Source organism: Eretmochelys imbricata, chromosome 3, assembly GCF_965152235.1.
Source record: "Eretmochelys imbricata isolate rEreImb1 chromosome 3, rEreImb1.hap1, whole genome shotgun sequence".
Lineage (NCBI taxonomy): Eukaryota > Metazoa > Chordata > Testudines > Cheloniidae > Eretmochelys > Eretmochelys imbricata.
In genome coordinates, this window is record NC_135574.1 from 58668281 (window position 1) to 58689076 (window position 20796).

The 20796-nt window shown below is 40.7% G+C and overlaps 1 protein-coding gene across 1 annotated transcript in view; it reads left to right on the forward strand.

Annotated features, from left to right (window-relative positions):
- CD109 (CD109 molecule) overlaps window positions 1–20796 on the forward strand; it is a 120062-nt gene that overhangs the window by 93026 nt on the left and 6240 nt on the right. The window contains exons 25-30 of the mRNA XM_077811619.1: window positions 1914–2142; window positions 2787–2952; window positions 3735–3925; window positions 8897–9052; window positions 9141–9206; window positions 16486–16628. Coding sequence (XP_077667745.1) covers window positions 1914–2142; window positions 2787–2952; window positions 3735–3925; window positions 8897–9052; window positions 9141–9206; window positions 16486–16628 — 951 coding nt within the window. The remainder of the gene's footprint in view (window positions 1–1913; window positions 2143–2786; window positions 2953–3734; window positions 3926–8896; window positions 9053–9140; window positions 9207–16485; window positions 16629–20796) is intronic.

A 20796-nucleotide genomic window follows, 5' to 3' on the forward strand; every position in this document is an offset into this window, starting at 1 on the left:
TGCTTTAATATCACACCTCCATTACCACTTCTATATCTTGCCCCCCCTTGGCCTTCTGAGTGACTGTTCTGAGCCCTACCTCATAAGTCCACCTGGCCATCCTAAATTTCTGTCTGTATCTTTCGGCTGACAAGTCTACCTGATCCTGCATAATCGCTTATAATATCTCATAATTCTTGGCCTGCTCTTTGCCCAATGCCATATAAGTGGCTTGGGCTTCTCCTGCCAGATAAGGTGCTAACTGTAGGCCCTTAATCCTTTATCCCAGCTGCACCAGTAACAGTTCTTTCAGAAGTCAGTAAGACTTCATTGGGATCATCCTTGGGGCCCATTTTACAGGGTCCCAGCCCACTGATTTCCATACCTTGTGGCAGGACTTGTCACAGTTTGTACTAACTGTTGCTATACCTGAAACACTCACTGTTGCTCCGCCTGCCATCCCAGCAGAGCTTGTTGGTTTGTCTGCTGAAATGCCTGCCACATCCTCTGCTTCTCCTTTTGTTGCTGAGCCACTGCATTAGCACCTCCATTTCCCCCCCTGATTCAGCCTATCCTCACATTGGCTGCCTCTCAACCTTCCTGGCTCTGGCTGACCAGCAGATCTCAGACAAGACCCTGCTTGTAAACAGGTGTCTTCAGCACTTGGAAGCCCTGGCTGGTAACCCATCTGAACAAACTAAACAGCACACACAGTCCACTAGGTGTCTTTTTTTTTTAATTATTATTTTCTGTCTTGTGCTCCAGGTATACCACCAACAAGCAGCAGTTGGACTTAGATAGAGTCAGAGCCTCTCTCTATCCTGCTCCATGGCTCAGCCTTTTATACTGCTTGTCGTCTTCTCCAAGCTATCCAACAGGGGAGCTAAATACGTCATTAGCTCATCAGATTCTCTACAGGTGTGAGTGATCCGTCTCACCTACCAAACCCACTCCCGCTCTAACCATACCCTGCCTGCTAGGGTGCTGACTTCCAAATGCTCTCTTGATAGCTGCTAACAGCAGCCTATCCCATCCACTTAGATCCCAGTTATCTCTTGAGGTCTTAAGTGGGATTGAAGTGGTACATAGGGCTTGTTCTAGCCCTCTTCAAGGACTGAATTTCCTCTTGAAGTGCTCGGATACTATGATGATGGGTCCTGTAAAAGTACCTTGATAGACAGATAGTGACTGCTCCATGCAGCTCATCTAACTCATCTAAATAAGAATGATTTAAATTACTGGCCTGATCCAAAACTCTCTGAAGTCAGTCAGAGTCTTTTCACTGATTTCAGTGAGCTTTGGATCAGGCTTAATATTGATAGAATGGAGAAAATAAGATTCTCTGCATGGTGCTATCAAGACTGTGAACCTTGGTACATAAATAGTGCAGTATTAGGATGTACATACGGCATAAGAAGAGGTCAATCAAAAGTTTCAAAATATTCACAGTTAAGCCACAGAGGGTTGTTCTGACATTATGATTCTGTGGGATGTTATGATTCTGTGTGTCTTGTTAAAATCACATTTATTGCTGTTCTACTTCATATAATATAGTTATAAAGTTCTTTGACAAATTTAGGCCCCAATCCTGCAAACATGTACACACACTTAATTTATGAGCAACAGCTGACTAAAAGTTAGCATGTGCTGGCAGAATTGGAGCCTCTAATCTGTATGTAGGTTTGAAATGCTGAAGATATAAAGAAAGGGTTGTTTTATGGACAGGAAAAATAACTATTTTCTTTGCCAGTTAGTGGTTCTTAGCTGTTCCTTGCCGATTAATGCTCACTCTTCAGGGCATGTGTCTTCCTCTGTATTTGGAAAGTGTTTAGCACACTTAGGGCACTACAGCAGTCTGAATAATAAAACATGTTTAATAGAAGAAGCTGTAATATATCATTAATTCTTTGTATTTGGTTAACCTTTCCCCCAAGGTTATCAGCTTTTGTATTACGATGTTTCCTGCAAGCTCGTCCATTCATAGATATTGATCCATACGTACTGAAGAAAACAGCTGATTGGATTGTCAAACATCAGAAGCCTAATGGTGAATTCTGGGAACCTGGAAGAGTGATACACAGTGAACTTCAAGGAGGCAGTAGTAGCCCAATCACTCTCACAGCTTACATTATGACAACTTTATTTGGTTACCAAAATGATGAGGTATTAGAATACTTTGGTGTTGCTTGTAGTTAATAAAATACCTCCCAAACTATCCCAATAATTCTTAATCATTTTGCAGTTTTTAAAGAAGTTGAGGGATATCATAACAAGGACAATAACACATGACTGGGTTAAACTTTGCTACACTTTGGCCTGATGGCATCTTTCCTGTCTACTGGTAGTAAGGAGTTGTGTTAAAACTGAGGAACATCTAGTCTCAGTGGGCCTTTCCAAAAGCTTAACAAAGTTGGGGGGAAAAGAGGCAAATATATTGTAGCTGAGGCCCCAGATCCTGCACAGCAGATAAGCATGTGCTTAACTTTAAGGGTCTGAGCAGTCCCATTGACTTCAACAGGAGTGCTCACATGTTTCAAATTAAGTAAGTGTTTTGTTGGCTGAGGCCTTAATGCCTCTATGACTGTGACTCTGCCATGTCTGCCTCCATGTCTGTGACTCTGAAAGAGATTTTTTTATATTTTCTTTTATATTAAAAATGTTATTTCTCTTCCTTAATACATATTTCTTATAAATTCTAATATTGCAATTTAATGTTGCTGTTGCCTACATTCATTCTTTTGTTAACTGCTTTTTTAAATTCTTGGTAGTATTAAATTAACATCTTTCAATACAATCTTTATTCCCAGAATGCCCTTGCTGTAGCAAATGCTGCAAACTTCTTGGAAACTAAATTAGAAGAAGGAATTTCAGATAACTATACGCTGACACTTGTGACATATGCATTGTCATTGGCAAAGAGTATAAAAGCAAAGGATGCCCTGGATGTTCTAAACCAGAGATCAGAGCAGCAAGGTACTGTAAGAAGCTCTTTATGCAGTAGTATGAATGGATTTTCTTCCAACTTAAAAAAAAGAAATCACTGTTTGGTTGCATACAGACATTGGTTGTTAGTGCTATATAGGGATCTATTTAGAATAGAATAGAACCCTGAAGAGCAGTAATCCTGATGAAAACTATATGCAAGTGAATAGGGTCTGTTACAAAGGTGGGGTTTCAGCCTTAATGACAGTGTTCACTTGTGTGCAGTGTGATTATATTATTGCAAAACATGAGCTTGCTGCCATCCCACCTTGTTATGAGTGCCCATCAGATCTCGCTAGCTCAACAGGGTCAGGCCTGGTCAATTATTCTGATGATAAGCCTTAAAGGAGCCTGGCCCAGCAAATTCTTACTACCAAGCGTAATGCTTACTACTATGGTCAGTCCCATTCACTTCAGTGGGATTCTTTCTGGTACTGAGCACTATGCCTCTTTAGTAAGTGTTCTCTGAATTGGGTCCTTCTATAATTATACATAAAGGGCAGATCCAAAATCCCTTGAAGTCAGTAGGAGTCATTGCGTGAACTCTGGTGGGTTTTGTTTCTGGCGTTCAGCCCCAGTTCAGTAAAGCGTTTAAACACATGACCAAGTCCATCTCTAATCAGCCAAGCATTTAAACACATGCTTAATGTGAACCATGTTCTGAAGTGCTTTGCTGGATCCTATAGGTAAACATAAATAGGCAGGTTTTTCCTCCGCTATTGAGCGTTTATTCATGTCTTCGGCTCTGACATCAGTGATGATCTCTCTTTCAGGAGATATTCGATTCTGGACGTCTCCAGCCCCTCAACTGTCTGACTCATGGCAGCCACGCTCCGTAGACATTGAGCTTTCAGCTTATGCTCTGCTCTCTCACTTTCAGCAAGATAGACTATCCGAGGGGATCCCTATTATGAAATGGTTAAGCCAGCAAAGAAACCATCTTGGAGGTTATTCATCGACTCAGGTCAGACCGTCACCTTTAGAAGCATTGTTGATGCTTTGCTATATATAAATGTACTTTACAAATCGACGTGTTAGCCCACATGTTGAAAGGTTTTTAGGTGTTGTTGCACTCAGCACTGTAATGCCTAAGTCTGATTATCAAAAGTGATATAGGCACTTAGAGGCTTAAATGCCAATGATGGTCAATGGGATTTAGACTGAAGTGCCTAAATCACTTTTTAAAATGAGTCTTAGGCTCCTCAGTTAGGCACTGCAATGCTGAGTGTGGCAACACCTAAATACCTTCAAACAGCTGGGCCTTCACTTCTAATTTTTTTAAATGTTTCTATAGCATACATTGATTGTTTCTTATTCTGTAACAAATAGTTCTCATTAAGCACATACTTAAATTCTCTGCTGGATTAGGTCTTAAACACAGACTATATATTTTATCCAATAAACATATTAAACAAAGAAAAAGAAGAGCAGTTCAAATATTTTTAAAGGGCGAATATTAAAAGGAAAGCAACAAGAACTGAAATTAAGTGGAGGAAGTGATATTTTCAGCTAAAAAAAAAAATCTCACCTGCATTTTTAGATCTTTCCTATTGAGGATGATATTGAAACAAAATCCGTTATTTTATTAAATGATTGCATATTGTGCTGCATTCTGCATCTCACACCATATCTGCACCCTGTTTTGTTGGTAACATTTTTGAGATCTCTCTTTTTTGGTCTCTGTAGTATTGCCCTATTTCACAGGGTTGTTGTGAGGCTGACCTCAGTTAAAGTGTTTGGGACCCTCAGCTGGAAGATGTTCTCTAAATGCAAGAGGTCATTATTAGGCCAGGTCACTCCTTCTGCTGAGAAAGCCACAGAGGAGAGTTGCGTGGAGGTGTGGGAGAGCCCATGGAGGCTCCCCTTCTAGGGTTTCCTCTGCATTCCTCTTAGGGGTAGAGGTGAAATTTTCCCACTGTACGGTGAGAAGGGGTTGGCCCTTGAATATTGCTGCTATCAGGAGATCCAGGGGATGCACAGGGCCATGCATGTAGCGTCCCTGCACTGGCTCTGCACTGGTTCTGAGGACTGTTGTGCCCCTCCTTTCAGCTCTGGGCAGTGTGATTCTCCCTGTGGCTGCCCCACTACATACCTGAAAATACGGGTACCCAGCATGGAGATGCTGCAGAAAAGTATGGCATCCAGTGGCTTTTGCTGGCCTGCAGATTCCCCAGGGTTTGTGGGAGAATGATGAATGTCTACCCTGGCCCTGCTCCTGATGCTTCCTCCCTTAGTCTTCCCCGCTCTATGTGTGGGAGCTTGGACCCTTGGACAGGGTATCTGTGGAAACAGGCCAGAGGAGCTGGTGCCCGGTAATCAGCTGACCCTACCTTCCGCACTGGCAGGGCTCACTTTAGGTATAAATCAATGTGACATGGTCTGGCCCTTTATTGTTTTTATTAATTACGAGCAACAATAAGGGACATTTCACACAAGTGCATCTGCCAAACTCTCTTTGAAAATTGTTACTGTTTTTGGAGTCAATGAATAGTCATGAAGAATAGCCAGTTGTTGTCAAATTACAGTTGTTCTGAATGGCATCTGGAGTAGATCCCCAGTATTGTCAGAATTTCTGAATCCCCAGTAAATATGGAAGACCTTCTCTACCTCTCGCAGGTATCATTTTACTGAGACCACATCACCCAAGTTGTGTGTTGGTATCCAACAGGATCTATATAGTACTTGAGAATGCATTAGTTTAAGCTAGCTGTTTATTGTAAAACGTGGTCTCAGTCAAGTACAATGCCTTATCTCATTCTCATTGTCTTTTCCAAGCTTCATATTCAATTCAATTGTTCAAATGTTGACAGTAATCTGAGAGATATTAGTTCTGTTAAATGAAGAATAAATTTGTAAAACCAGTACAGTTTCCCTGGGATTCCAGGTTGTTCTTTGTAATACATTACTTCTATTATTATTAATTGAAGAGACTGATTAAAGCAATATCTCAGTTGCAAATAGCTTTCAGATTTTTTTCCAGATGGTATTTTTATTCTGGAGTTTGAAAATCTAGTAGCATGTCACTATAGTACCATCATGGTGAAGCTCACCAATGAATTTAATCCATCCCTTTATCCACTGTTTCTCACAATAAAGGCTAGATTAATCTATTTTAATTTTGACATTTCTCCAAAGAAAATAATGTCTTTATAGCTTGCTCTTATTTAACTTTTGTGTGTGACCCCAAAGCATATTTGTTACATTTAAAGAATGAATTATTTTATATTAGCTAGAGTTTTTCCCTGACTTGTAAGAGATTTCCATATTGGGGAGTTTGCGCCATTATCAAACAGTGAGGTTAGACAGCTCTTGGCTGTCTGTGTCATACTTTTCTAACTTGAACTATCATAAACTACTTTCTAATTTGTATGTTTGCAATATATAAAATATGATCAGAATGTTTTATTTTAAAATGTTTTTAATTTATGTGTGCGTGTGCATGTTTAAAGAGTAGTGTGGACAATTATAAAGAAATAATGCTCAATTCAACCAAAGAATAATATATTTATAACCTCTCACATGGACATCATGCTCCAGTTTGATATATGAATTGCTGAAATTCTATTAAGGAATTAATATTCTCTTCTACTATTTTCCCTAGCCATTTGCTTACAAGTAACCTCAAATATTTCATATCCTTGTTGTTCAATCTGCATGGCACCACAATAACAGTTTATCCATGTTGACATGACAGCTTGTTAGTTTACCAGTGTGTTGCAGTTGCATTCAGGATGGAGTTTATGGGCTTGATCCTCTAGTCCTTAATACGATGTACAGTTCCATTCACTTCAGTTATGATACAGGTCTTGTAAGATCTGGCCTTTAATCAGTAGGTCCAAAACACCTGAAATTTGAGTAGCGTGGGGGCAGTTATCCAATTTTTTTGTTATTGATTGCTCTGCTACTATAAAGGGACCATCTTCTTAAGAATGAGAGACCAGACAGTGTTCTTGTAGGGTAAATCTTGGCCCTCTCCTGAGAAATGTCTGCCCATTGCAACCTACCATTGATTTTCTCCCTGTAGTCCATAATTTGCATCTTCTCTACCATAACATTTCATCTAAGTCCTCAGGTTGGAATTCCAACTGCTAGTGATTCAGTCTTCTGTTAACTTGGGCAACTTCACCACTCAATCTGAATTTTCCAGATTTTAAGGAATCAGTGAAGTAGATAATTTGAGAACACAGTGAGGAGAAAAAAAGATAGAGATTTTTGATTGACTAGTCAGCAAGTACTATTATATTTATGACTGGCACAGTCAGAGTTGCATTGTTAATGAATGTTTGCTGTCATATAACAAATTTCCTATTACTAGAAGGTGACCTAAGATTGAATAATTAAAACCTCTGTGTGCCAAACCCGCAGGGCCCAGTGTTCCTATTACCAACAGCTAAGAATAAACAATAAATCAAATAACTGAATTATGAAAAGGTCAAAGAAATACAGCTCATCACCATACTTTTCAGAATATGAGTTATTAAAATTCTGATAATCATGACACAATTATAATGAGAACAGGACATTACAGTTTATGAATCTGTTATTGTTGCAATATTTGCAAAGAGAATAGCTAATGCTTTAAGATTAATCCATTCTCTGACAATGTAAAGACTCAGATTAAGTCGTTGTCTTGTTCAGCTCCCATACTAAACTCAAGAGGTCCAAATGTCCAAAAACTGCCTTTTAATTTAGGGCTACAATTTTGCACACCCTGATATTTTGCACCTGCAAAAAAGGAGAATTTGTGTGCCTGCAGAATGCTGATGTACAAACACATACTGTGTTTAGTGGGTTCAGATGATTGCAGAAAATGTTGGGAACAAAAGGTCTGTAGCTGGATATAGAAGCTGAGGGGAATCCTCTTTGAAAAGTTGGCTGTAACACTGGGAAAAAATTATTTTTACTTTTTTTTTTTTTTTTTTAACATCTGCAGTTTCTCAAAGGTACAGCTTTTTTGTTCCTGTGATCGAGCTGCTGTGGAAAAGTGATGCAGAATGTCTGCTATTTACAGTTATTTCTTGTTAGGCCACATTGTGGCTGGCTCATTGCCTTTCCTCCTTAACTTGTCCTCCTACTGGCCAAGGCCTTTATAAAAGTGTGAGCCTGGCTCAAAACTCCACAGACCTCCATGGCATCTACAAATAAAAATCAAGCTGCAGTCCAGAGACAGCCCCAGAAGAAAATTCCAGAAGTATCTGGGGCTGCATTTCCTTTACTATGACCTCCTGGCTCTGATGGGAGTGAAGCCTTTCAGTAGAGCTGTGATGCCAGAGAACATGGCAGGGGAGCACCAGGGACCAACAGTCTGAGCAGAGATACAGGATCTCTCCATGGATGATCCTGGCTATCTGCATATCTCAGGGGATTGGAGTTGGGGGGAAATCCCAACCTCCATGACAAAATGATGTGGCAGTAACTGTGAGGTAATCCTCACAGGACTTTCCTCTTTCCTGGGTTTACTATGGGAGAGGGTGATCTGGCCCTGAGTAAGGACTTTGGCATGTGGCCCATTGTGACTATCACTAGTATCTCATTTTATCTGTGGAGGAAGCAGTAGTAATATTCCATCAGAAATGGTTGTCATTACCAAACTGTCAGCTGGATGGACAGTGCAGTCTGCACAGTAAGGGTCAGGAAGCCCCAATTATCTAAGACCTTGCCTACATATGACTTACTGAATTAGTTAAGAACTGATTATTTTATTAAATTGATGCAACCCTTATGTATATACTCTGAAATCAGGTTAAGAGTGTCCATGCTAAGAGGTCTCATTTAATTTTTGCGGATACAGACTAACATGGCTGCTACTCTGAAACCTGTCATTAATTTAATGCAACTTTTGTGTATAGACAAAGTTTAACAGATACTGGTGCTCACCTAGTTTGCAGACTTCTTGTATTATATTTAATACAAAAGCATTTGTTTCTCTCAACAGGACACCGTCGTGGCCCTGCAAGCCTTGAGTATATTCGCAGCTCTCATTACTTCCAGAAAAACAGGAATTGATCTAACAGTGACTGGACCTAGTCCGGAAGCTCCAGTAACGTTTTCCGTTGATACTCAAAACCGTTTTCTTCTTCAGACCAAAGAGGTATTGTAGAAAATGAGGAAGAATTCTAATCAATCCTGTCACTTGAAGATATTTTGAATATGTTTAAATCACCATGTCATTCTTTCAGATTTCACCTATGCAACCGACGGCCATTTCAGTTTCAGCAGAGGGTGTTGGGTTTGCCATCTTTCAGGTACGCAGGAAGATATTTTATACTTACTCCTTTTTTTAAGATCCCTTTTTAAATGTGGTTTTTGAAGAAAGAATGTTAATAGGAAATTTCATAAAACTAGATCAATAAGAAGAAGAATCTTGTATTTATATGAGAAGAGACAAAGCAGGTGAGGTAATACTTGTCTCATCAACAGAAGTTGGTTCTATAAAAGATATTACTTCACCCACCTTGTCTCTCTCATATCCTGGGACCATATGACTGCACAAAACAAGATTGCACACAACTTGTATTTATATAGCACCTTAAATGAATTCCAAGGCACTCTACTAATTGCCAAAATGATGTGGGTCAAATTCTGTGCAGACTTTTCCCCTGCACAATCACTGAAGCCAGTGTGATTGGATAGGTTGTAAATCAGTGCAGAACATGGGTACACTCTTAGTAATGTATAGATTACCTTTCCCACTTCTGAACTGTCACAGTTGTTTAAATACTGTTTAGGGCAGAAAGGGAAGAAGGCCAAGTTCTCTTAAGCAGGATGTAGCTGTTTTGTGCTACTCTGACAACACAAAGAGGCCAGAATCTGCTTGCAATCTGCCAGTAGGGAATGCTTTGCACCAACCACCCGTACCCCAGTATAAGGGAAATATGGGGGATGTTACCAGATGTGCCCGTTACTTTGGGGTATGCTCATTTATTAGGATTACTCTTTTGGGGGGGTTTCTGTAATTCTGTTAATGTACTTGTGTTCATATGGAGCTCAACTCCTTCCTTCTGCAAGTCCCCTCCCAATGGAGCTGTCCTGCAGGACCTCGGTTCCCCAGGACTGGGTTCCTCCAGCCCTAGAACTAGATGAACATACACACACACACACACAAACAAGCAAGTCTGAGCAGACCGGGTCAATCAGGACTCTCAGGCTGATCCCCTCCTATGTCCCTGTACTCAATGGGCTGGGTTAAACAGCACCTTCAAGCTGTCACCCTTATATGTGCCCCTGGTCTCAACAGGCTGGGCTGAGCAGCACTTTCAGCTGCCCCCCTCTGATGTGCCACAGGTTTAACACATCCCTATCCCACTTTCATGTTACAATTGTACTGGTAGTAACCCACTTGATGAGTAAACCCCACAGTATTTTTGAGCACTACAGGGATCTTTAGTTTAGGTAAAAGAAGCGCTGCTGCAGAGCAAATGGGGGAAGCTAAAAACACAAAAGAGTAAAGTTCAGAGAGAGTGAGAGAGAAGCAACCAGCTTAACCATAAAAGTTATTTTTTGAATGATAGTGATAACTACACAAGGAGAGCCTAAACCAACAAAACATACATTATTAAAGGTTAATACCTGAGGTAGAAAGGAAAACAGAGAGAGAGAGAAAGAAGGGGATCTCACCATTCCCTGAAGCTTGAACTGGTCGGGGTTCCCAGGTGATGGTGGTAACTCAGGGCCCTGAGGGCAGGAGACAGGCAGAGCCTGTCTGATGCTTAGATCTAAGCATCAGAACACTTACTTGGGCATAGGTAGGGGTTTTTGTAGAGAAAATACAATGGTTCAAGGGAGAACACTAGATTTGTTTATGGGTAAACTGATGACTTAGGGGTTTTCTTTAGGCTAGACAATAGGAGCTGATCACTCTTGCTTATGGGTGGTGTTTTCTTCCAGGGAGCTCACAATGCAATTAGGCTGCTTCAGTATTTTGGATATCAATCAAGGATTTATTACTAGAATTGGTCTGATAATTTCTGAGCTGGGTGCGTACAGGTGTAGGTTCATTAACATCTGGAGCAGAGATTCCCATGATGCAGTGCCTCCCTGCTTTTCTGATCTCAGAGTTTAGTGTGGTTCTCTGTTCTCCACTCTGTATGCAAATTGAGATGTCTCCCTGTCCCATCTTTCATGCAGATGAGGCTAGGGGAGTTGTCTCTGTTTTCCATTCTGTATGCTAATGGAGATGTCTTAATCTTGTCACCCTTGTCAGGAGGGGTCTAGGTGTGTCTCCTAATGCTCTTCGCTGCTCTCTGCAAGCCTTTTCTCTGATCGGTTTTGGTTCAAGAAGAGATAGGTGGTGGTGATGGTGGGGAGGTATCTTTCATAAATCAGACAGGCTAGATACTGTGTCCTGGTTCCCCAAAAACACAGAGCTGACTGATGTCAGGGAGGAAGAGGGAAAGAAAAGAAGTGAAAGAAGTATAGCAGAACTTCACTTTGCCACACCTCTGCTGGGATCCAAAGGACCTTATGGTATGAATTCAGGCAGCCCTAACTTAACTTTTGTCTGCTGTGTCTCAAACTAGGGCTGGCACTGATTGGTCCTCAGAGGGACCAGTAACTTGCTCCCTTATGCTTCTCAGTTTCCTAGCTTGCAGAGCTCAGCTGCTGAAGGGAATCTTGTTCATTATGTTCAGTGAAATTTCAGAGGCAATTTATGTAGGGAAAAGTAGGAATATAGGAATTGCCATTCTGAATCAGGCCTCCCGTCCATCTAGTCCAATATCCTATATGACAGTAGTCACTGCGAGATGCTTCAGAGGAAGAAGCAAGAAACCTCTAGTAGACAGTATGGAAAAGCTAGATCTTATCTAGCATGGGGATTAAGCTCATTCTTCTTTATTTAAAAATATAGATCACTGTATATCTGGTAGTTATAGGCTGTTTTACCACAATGCTTTAAAAGGCTCCCACCATTACTATGCCTACTCAGGAAAATAGAGCTTAATCTATCCTTGCCATAAGTTTTAAGTCAGCAAAATTCCAATTCCAGTTTCTTATAATCTGTTTGATCTTCTCTTTGATGTCCTGACACATCTAGGAGACCAGGAAAGAGAACTGAGAGCTTGTTCTTTAAAATGATAAATATACATATGGATAAATGACATTCACAAAGAAATTTGCATGACTGGACATTACCAATGAACAGCAGTTAAAGGTATATATGTTGTTCATTCAGCATCAAGCTGCAATGCCTGCAGACTCATAAATCATCAGTCTTTTTTATGCATTGACATAAATGCTAGTTGTGTTTACAACAAAGTTCCAATATGTTAGAGAATAATTTTAGATTCCACACAGTGGGCCAAGATGAGAATTAATATCTCAGTGGGGCAACATTTGTTCATCCATCATATCAAAAGGGCTGGGGGAGGGGAACTTAATGAGAAATACTGTATAATATACATTTTTAATAGACTACCACGAGACCTAAGGTTCAAAAACCAAACAGATGTACAAAGGTCTACATTGCTGGATCCAGTTCATCTGCTTCATCTAGATCAGGGATTCTCAACCTTTTTCTTTCTCAGGCCCCCCCAACATGATATAAAAACTCCACGGCCCACCTGTGCCACAACAACTGGTTTTCTGCATGTAAAAGCCAGGGCCAGCGTTAGGAGGTAGCAAGCAGGGCAATTGCCCGGGGCCCCAAGCCACAGGGTTCCCATGAAGCTAAGTTGCTCAGGCTTTGGCTTCAGCCCCAGGTGATGGGGCTCAGGGCCTGGGCTGCAGCCCCATGTGGTGGGACTTTAGCTTTCTGCCCTGGGCCCCAGTGAGTCTAACTCTGGCCCTGCTTGGCGGACCCCTGAAACCTGCTCATGGCTCCCCAGGGGGCCCTGGATCCCTGGTTGAGAACCACTGATCTAAATCAGCCTTAGGTTGTATTTCTTCTTGTAGCTTAGAGACAGAGATGCCACAATTTTATCCTTACCTTCTTGCAGCTTGGCAGAGCAAAGACAAGGCATTGGAGTAAGGCATTTCATCCAATAAAACTATTCCTAGGCGGGACCACCTCTTTCCTCCTGCTTTCCTTGGTGGGGCTGCTTTTCAGGAAGGAGCTCTGATATTGTTCAAATCAGATTTCACTTTTCCCCAGCTGCAAGCAGGATCTGGATCTTGTCTGCTAAATCAGATAGCATATGACAGCTTGATTGTATTTCTTCAGCTGGGTTCCACTGTCCTACACCTTATCAGAGTGCAGTAGTCAGACACTCTATTCCGCGGATCTGACTTTACCTCCAGATGTAGCATGTCACACACTGATTCATTTAAATACCAGAAAGTCCCATACCATCTCCTGTTGGGATCTCAAGGACTGGCCATTATTGGAAGAGCTTTAGTTCTCCACAAGATAGATTCTTAGAAAAACCTGTGTAATTCTTGATGACTCTGCTTGATACTTTATAACCTTCTCTGACGTTGGTCTCAGTGGACTGTAAATGAGTTTCAGCTGCCTCTACTCCAGACTCTCTAGGTTGCCATGAAAATTGCAGAGGCCAACATTTTTCTTGTAGTCTCTTGGTCTTGCAGTTGATAAACTTGCACATCAAGCTATTGGCCTGGCTTGGAGAGGAGCAGGATTAGTCCATCCCTATAATTTGAAAAGGAAGGTAGCTCTGGCCTGGTTTGGGCAGACGGTGTCCGTGTCCTAAAGAAATGTATCTTTCCTCTCCTTAAGCCTTTTGGACAAAGGGCCAGATCCCCAGTTGATGTAAATCAGCCTATCTCCATTGAAATGGAGCCACAGTGATTTACACCAGCTGAGGATCTGGGCTAAGATGTGCATTTTCCCAACGTGTTTTCACCAAGGATAATAATTAAAAGAGAGAAAATGCTGCAAATATTTCCTTCAACAAATGCCCTCAGCCAAATACATGTTTGTTATGGTGATAGTTTAAGAATAAGAAAGGGAGAGGAAGTTGTCCTTGGCTGTATGGAGACCTTCAAAATAACTCACATATTTTTGGACATGATACCATTGAAGTTATTTTCTTAAAGTTCTTTTGGATGCAAAATATTAAATTTCAATTTCCTCTCCCTGCCCCTCTCTGGTATTCCCCTGTGTTATAAGAAGAGTGGACAAGTCTGCCTTTAACTGATTCTCTGCTACTTAGTTAGGCTGCACCAAGGAAGGTGGCTTCAGTTAACCTTTTTATATTAAGAACTGTTTCCATTTCTGTGCGAACCTCCCCTCACCCATGAGAAGGGAGGAAGGGAAAGTCAGACCTTAGCAGCAGTAACTCATTCCAGTAAAATGTTTACTAATTGACCTGTTCAGTATGTTGCTTCAGATGTCCATGTGCTGGTGGTAAATTCTCATGAATTTGTTTTTCCTGGCAAAAGCTAAAACAACATTGTTCCTGTGATGACAAATTGCTGTATGGGTTCCAGCTTGATTATACCAAACTTACGACATGTCTCCAATAAACTGACCACTCTATCCTCTGTGTTATTCCTGAACTTGTTCAGTTGCCTAGGGATACGTTGTTGTTCAAGATAAGTTTTCATTTCAGAGCCAGTGGTGTTTTGCCATCTTTGTGGTGTCTTTATTGAATCATCTCTGTACTTGAGTGCTAAATTCAGAGGTGCTATACAGAGTGACAGGAGTAAACATCTGTAAGTTGGAGTACATGGTGTAACTTACAAGAAGGGGTCAGAAGATAGAGCAGGAAAAGCAGCTCACAGAAAATTAAAGGCCCCTCTATTTGTGCTGACTTACTTGTACCACGCTTTGTGGTACCTTTGAATTTAGAATAACATCTTTTCTTTCATTGTCTGGCATCATGCTAAATGATTGTATGGCAATGGAGTACAATTTCCTACATCCTCTCCTATTGTACTGTTGTAGTGAAGGATATAGTGATGTTGGTAGTTAGTTGTATTTGAAAAGATGAACCAACTCTGCTATTTTCATATAATAAGCAGAAAGTAAAGTTCTTTTTGCTGTTCCCAGAGATTTATCTAGAAGGCTAAGAAGACAGGGAGAGAGTATCGGTTTGTATCTAAAAGGAAGGTGGGGTATAATGACAAGTCTTTCCTTTTGTTGGGTATAATCACAAATCTGTCAAACCAATGTTTATTAGCACTTAATAGTAAAAGTTTTCTCACCATCTTGTAGTTGTTTTTGTTGTTCTAGGAATTTCAAAGTTGAGCTTTTCATTGTACCAAGTGCTTTTCTCCCTGAGGTGCTGAATTATAAACTCTTCCTCTGGTCCCTTTCCAGATACCTTGTCCTGCCAACCACGCTGGTGTACTGTGTTTCGGTGGGAAGATATTGCCATTATAAATCAATATCACATGGCAAGGTTCTCAGTCTTAAGGCATCTGACATTTATGTCTAACTTTCAGCAACTTCTAAATGCTTTGTGTCTGGCATGTTTGGTTCTCTACACCACACCAGTCACTTCCCTTCCTTGGTGAATGTTCTCTAATGACTGTCACATGAAAGTGCTCATGGTCATTTAATCCTGACCTCAGCATCTTTGGTTTGGCTGTTCACATTTATACTTTCCTAAAATGTTGTGATAATCAGATCATCACCTGATTAGTCAGACCTTCCTGAAGAAATTCTTGTTCTACAACCCTTCTCCAGCTGTTTCAAGCTACTGATGCACATCTCCTACACTAAATACATCAGGAATCCTCTGCAGTGGTGTCCAGTGTATGGGCTTCTTTTATATGTATACCACTGTCCTCTGCTAGACACACTGTCACATTTCCTTGTGTAGCTCACCTGGCAGAGGCCTGCATTTGTTGAACTGGCAGGTGAAAGATCAGTTACTGATATTTCTGATTTGTGTTTAGCTGATGACTGTCATGGTGTCTTTTTATTAATGAACTAGCTGATGTGATAAATTGGTCCTTATTAAGGTTTAAATAAATACATCTCTCTATTACACTGAGCCTAGAGTAAAATGCTAACCATCATCTATTTTGAATGTAGAATTGCTATAATATATCACACATAGGATCAAGGTAAATTTCGTAAATAAAACTACTTTGTGAGTAAAAATTCCTGTTTGCTCTCCTTCCATATTCCCAGGTATGTGACTGTTTTTCCTTTCTAACTCTATTAGTGTCATTGTCCAGAGTTTTTTTCATTGCATTTCAGAATTGACAGGAAATATCTGCAGCAGTGCACATTATCAAACGGTAGAAGCTAGTTAGAAAATTCCTGCATTTCACAGAACTCACACATTTTCCTCAGTCAGGCCCTGCTAAGGTCTTAGTGGATGGCACTGTATCATAAGACAATCAGAGTGTTGCACTTGTAGCTTTCTGACACTTCCTGTATTCCTTTGAATATCACATACTGATCTGTCAACAAAAAGTATTCAGTGGCTACTGATGGCTGACACTGGACCACAAACAGAGAATTTTGAGAATCCAGATTTTAGACAATCACTACACTTAATATGATCTGTTCTCTAGAGTTCTACCATTATAGACTTTGAGATCAAGCCAACCGTCTTATTGAACTCATTTTTGCTGTACAGACTTCATCTATGTTTTGTGTTTGTACTCTCATAGCTCAACATTATTTACAATGTGAAACATTCAGTCACTGGTAGAAGGCGCAGATCTGTCCAAAGTCAAGAAGCTTTTGACTTAGATGTTGTCGTAAAAGATGACAAAAATGACATAAACCATTTTACCGTAAATGTATGTACAAGGTAAGTAACTCATTTGGTGCTTCGCTGCTTCTCTTGATCTGTACGGTATTGATACTATTTAAGAGGAGTGAAGTACTGTATGTATTTTTTAATGCCTGTGATTTAGATTTATATCTACTACAGAACAAATTAATGACTTCATAGAAGAGACCAATTATTAAATTCAGAAGCAAATATTTAAATGAACAAAGAGATATCTTATTAGATCTGAACAGATTATTAATTAACATAATTATAAAAAACAAAGCTGCCATTTGTCATCTCATTTTTTCGAAGTATGAGGGTTTCATAAAGGTTAGAGATATATGGAAGTGTTTATATGCACAATAATATCATTTGAAGTTTCAAAGGTTTCTGGTTATCTGTGCTGCTCAGCAATAGAATATCTGCAGGTTTTATCTCCGAGCAATTTGTGAATAAGTAGAGCTGATGCAGAACATTTTTGACGGAATGAAATTTTGTCACAATATGCTGTTTTGTTGAAATTGAAACATTTTGTGGCGATTGGTTTTGAGAAAAATTTTGTTAGGTGTAGGGAGAACAAGGCTCTCATATTCTGTAGCCTGGTATATCTGAGACCCAAGTTCAAGTCCCTGCTCTGCCTGATTCAGAGTGATCTGCAATGAAAAAACCTGTCTGCTCTGAGTCAGACAGAGCAAGGACTTAAACCCAGGCCAGTGCCCTAAGTACCAGGCTGCAGAGCATGACTGACACACACACAGCCCCCTGCCATTTCCCATATTGAAAAGTGCTCTGGTTTCTGTGTGAAAATGGACATTGTTCTTGCAAAAACATCAAAAGGTTTTGTTTTCATTCCAACATGGAACAAAGGGTACCAGTTGTGAAAAGTGTTTTTTGTGATGTGAATACATGTCCACTAGAAGTGGACTGAGATCATCAGAATCACTTCCTGTAAGCCACTGAACAGCCATAGGATATTATTAGCTTTTATATTTGGGTTAGCAGTGAACAGGTGGCATAGAACTGCCATATCTCATTAGTTACCTCTGAGCCATCCAGTCAGAGAAGAGAACTGTGTTCTTAATTCCTTTGCTGGCTTTCTTTGTTACTTGGCATGACACTGAATATATATATTAAAGGGAAACATTTAAAGAAAAATCTTTCTGTAGCAGTTTTCTCATTAGACACATCCTGTTGTGGTTAAAGAGCTCTGGATACTTCACAGAAAACCCTGAAGGACATTGTACTTGTATATTATATATTTACATTTTTCCCTTCTTTCTGTGCTTTACTACCAAGGACACTGGGAGAAAAACAATCTTTAAGCACTTATCTGTTCCTGTTGAATATTTCCTCCCTTGAAATTGCAGCTCCCTTGTGACATTATAATCATTTCCATGCAAACGTGACCTTTGCAAACCATCACATTGTTCACGCTGCTTATTTTTTATACCCCTTCTCTGTACACCCTTTGTATGTTATTTATTTTAACTGTAAACTCTTCAGGACAATGTCTGTGTGTTACTCTGTTTGTACAGTGCCTAGCACAATGTGGCCCTGATCACAGTTGGAACTTCTTGCTTCACCATAATACAGATAATAATACGTGTGTGTGTATGTGTGTATATATATATATGTATAAAATATATATATATATATAAATATAGCCAGATATGAGGTCAGTGCATAGAAGATTGACTTCATTGGGTAATAACCAACACGAGCGTATAAAATCTTGAAACAAAAGTCCTGATTACATGTATATGTCTCTGGTAATAACCCCAGTGATACAGGAGGGGGTCAGGGACACTGCAGTGTATAAGCAGAGCTGTCTGTAAACAGAATGTTTTTCAAAGTTTTCTGTGAAGTGAACTCCAGCACAAATTGTAGGCACTTCAGCGACATATTCTATGCTAAGTTACACCACGGGCTTGGGGGTAATCTTAGCTGGATGTCCCCATTTTCTTTCCCTGGCTGAGATATCTGATTCAGAGCTCTTGACCAATGATACAGCCTGGAAGGACCCCATCTCTCTCCTCTTCTGGGATGCTGAAAGGCACTGCCACTTTTGACATCTTTCTTTGTGCAGCCACTTCAGAATGGTACATGGTCATTCAGGACCAATCTCCATCAGTCTGGAGCCTAAGGTGGTCCACATGAGTCCTGATGATTCTGGGCCAATGCACCTTGGGCAGGATTTGACCCTTAGAGTAACAGATATGTGCCTGGATCTGATAATCAGATGTTTTTTCTCTGATTAATGGGACACGGTTCATGCCATGTGTACTGAATGCCTAAATAATTTTACTGTTAGTCATTTTGGAATCCATATAACATGATGTGATTTTCCATTTCAGCATAATCTAGAAATCATAGCAAGATGCAGGTTGTTAGTTCAGGAGAATTCCTAAGCTGTGGACTGGTTTGAGTAGTTATGGGTGTGCATCTTTGGTCAATGGCTGCAAACACCTCAAAGTTTTTTCCAATACCAGCCAGCAGAAATTCTGTATTGCTTCAGCCAGCTCTTGAGCAAAAAAGCACTAGGTTAACAGAATAACATTTGCCCACCATGTGTCATCTGCATGCTGTTGACCTTTGAGCCTGTTATGTCTCACAAAATCTCCTAGTGGAAACTGTGCCAGGCTGACAATATCCTGCAACCTCCTGGATGAACCTTACAGAATTAAGATACATTTTATTGAATTAAGTTAAAGCTTATTGAATTAGGTTCAAAAATTTTGGGGCCTATTTTACTCAAAATGCTACTGTGTCTGTTATTGTGGCACTGTATATAACTCCTCAAGGAGGAGAGAGATGCTAATGTAATTCTTTCAGTTATCAGACTCTTTGAAGCTACCTTCTGGAGAGGTGCCCAAATATTCATTCAAACTAGATTTCCCAGGGACCAAGAGACAAAGAAAGAATTTTTGGATAAATAGCTTGGTTTTACACAGGCTCATTGCCTTCTTCCTGATCCAGCAAACGGACAGGACCCGTGGTCCACAGAGGGCCCCAATCCTTAGGGAATGGTTGGCAGGACTGGGCCCACTGAGGCTCCATAAGACTGGGTGCTTGTTCAGAGCTGAAGCTGAGATGAACTGGTAACACAAGGAAACCCTGCGGGTGGGGTGTTGAAGGACTGCTCCTGCCAGAGCCCATGTTAGTGCTGGGGTGATCTCTGGTAAACTTTATTAGCATGCGTGTAGATTCTTTCATGGTTTGTAATATTTTTTCTGCATAGTCCTTCGACCTTAAGAATAAAATAGGCTGCATAGAAAAAGCTGTGTGGTAAATATAACTATGGGCAGTCCCACTGTTAACCATCCCTGAATAGACAGCAAGCAGGCCTGCTTGGGCAGCCTGCCTCTGCTGGGAATAACACAGTGATGGCAGGGAACTGTTCAGCCTGGAGATCCCCAGGTCCAAAAGGAAAGAGAACTGTGTCTCCACTCAAGAGGGGTGATGGAAGCCTGAGATTGGGTGCCCTTGTTGGACCATATAAGGGGAATGCAGGTGCAGCTGCCCTGAACTGTGACAGCGGCGTGATGGATTTTTAGTTAGAAAACTTGCAGGATTGGTAGAGGAGCATGTGCTGTTGTTGCTAATTCTGGATGGCCTTGCCTCTGCATGCAGTGGGATTTCTGATGTCTCTAAGGAATAGGAAGGCATGCTCCATTAGCTCTACTCACTCTGCCCTCTGTGCTTACTGGCTACATATGCTTGATGTCTGTGCTCATTTGCTGCCCTCTGCTGCATGGTGCAGAGGGGAGCTACAGCTCCTAGACTGCTGGAGGAATGATCACATAACCCAAAGTTCCAGCCCAGGGTCTCCTTAATTCAGTTAAGAGACACGTTTTTCTTTTCACTTCTTTCCTTCTATCACTTGCCATTTTCTTAGCTGTGTATATATGTGTGTGTGTTTTTAAGGGCCCATGTTACAGAGGAGACAATAGCTGGGACTATCCCCTGCCTCTCTCTGTTTTTTTGGAGGAAGGCACATGTGTAATTGTTAGGGGGTAGATCTGACTCACTTTTTTGGGGGGAGTACCAGGTAGTTTGGGTTGCCCATTGTTATTTTAGTGGTACCCAGGCTAGATAGATAGCTTGGATGTTTCTATATCCTCTCAGCTGTAATTATAAACACAGACCTAATTACATCCAGTTCCAATTCAGTTATTTGTTTTCAATAGCAGCTACTTTGGCACAG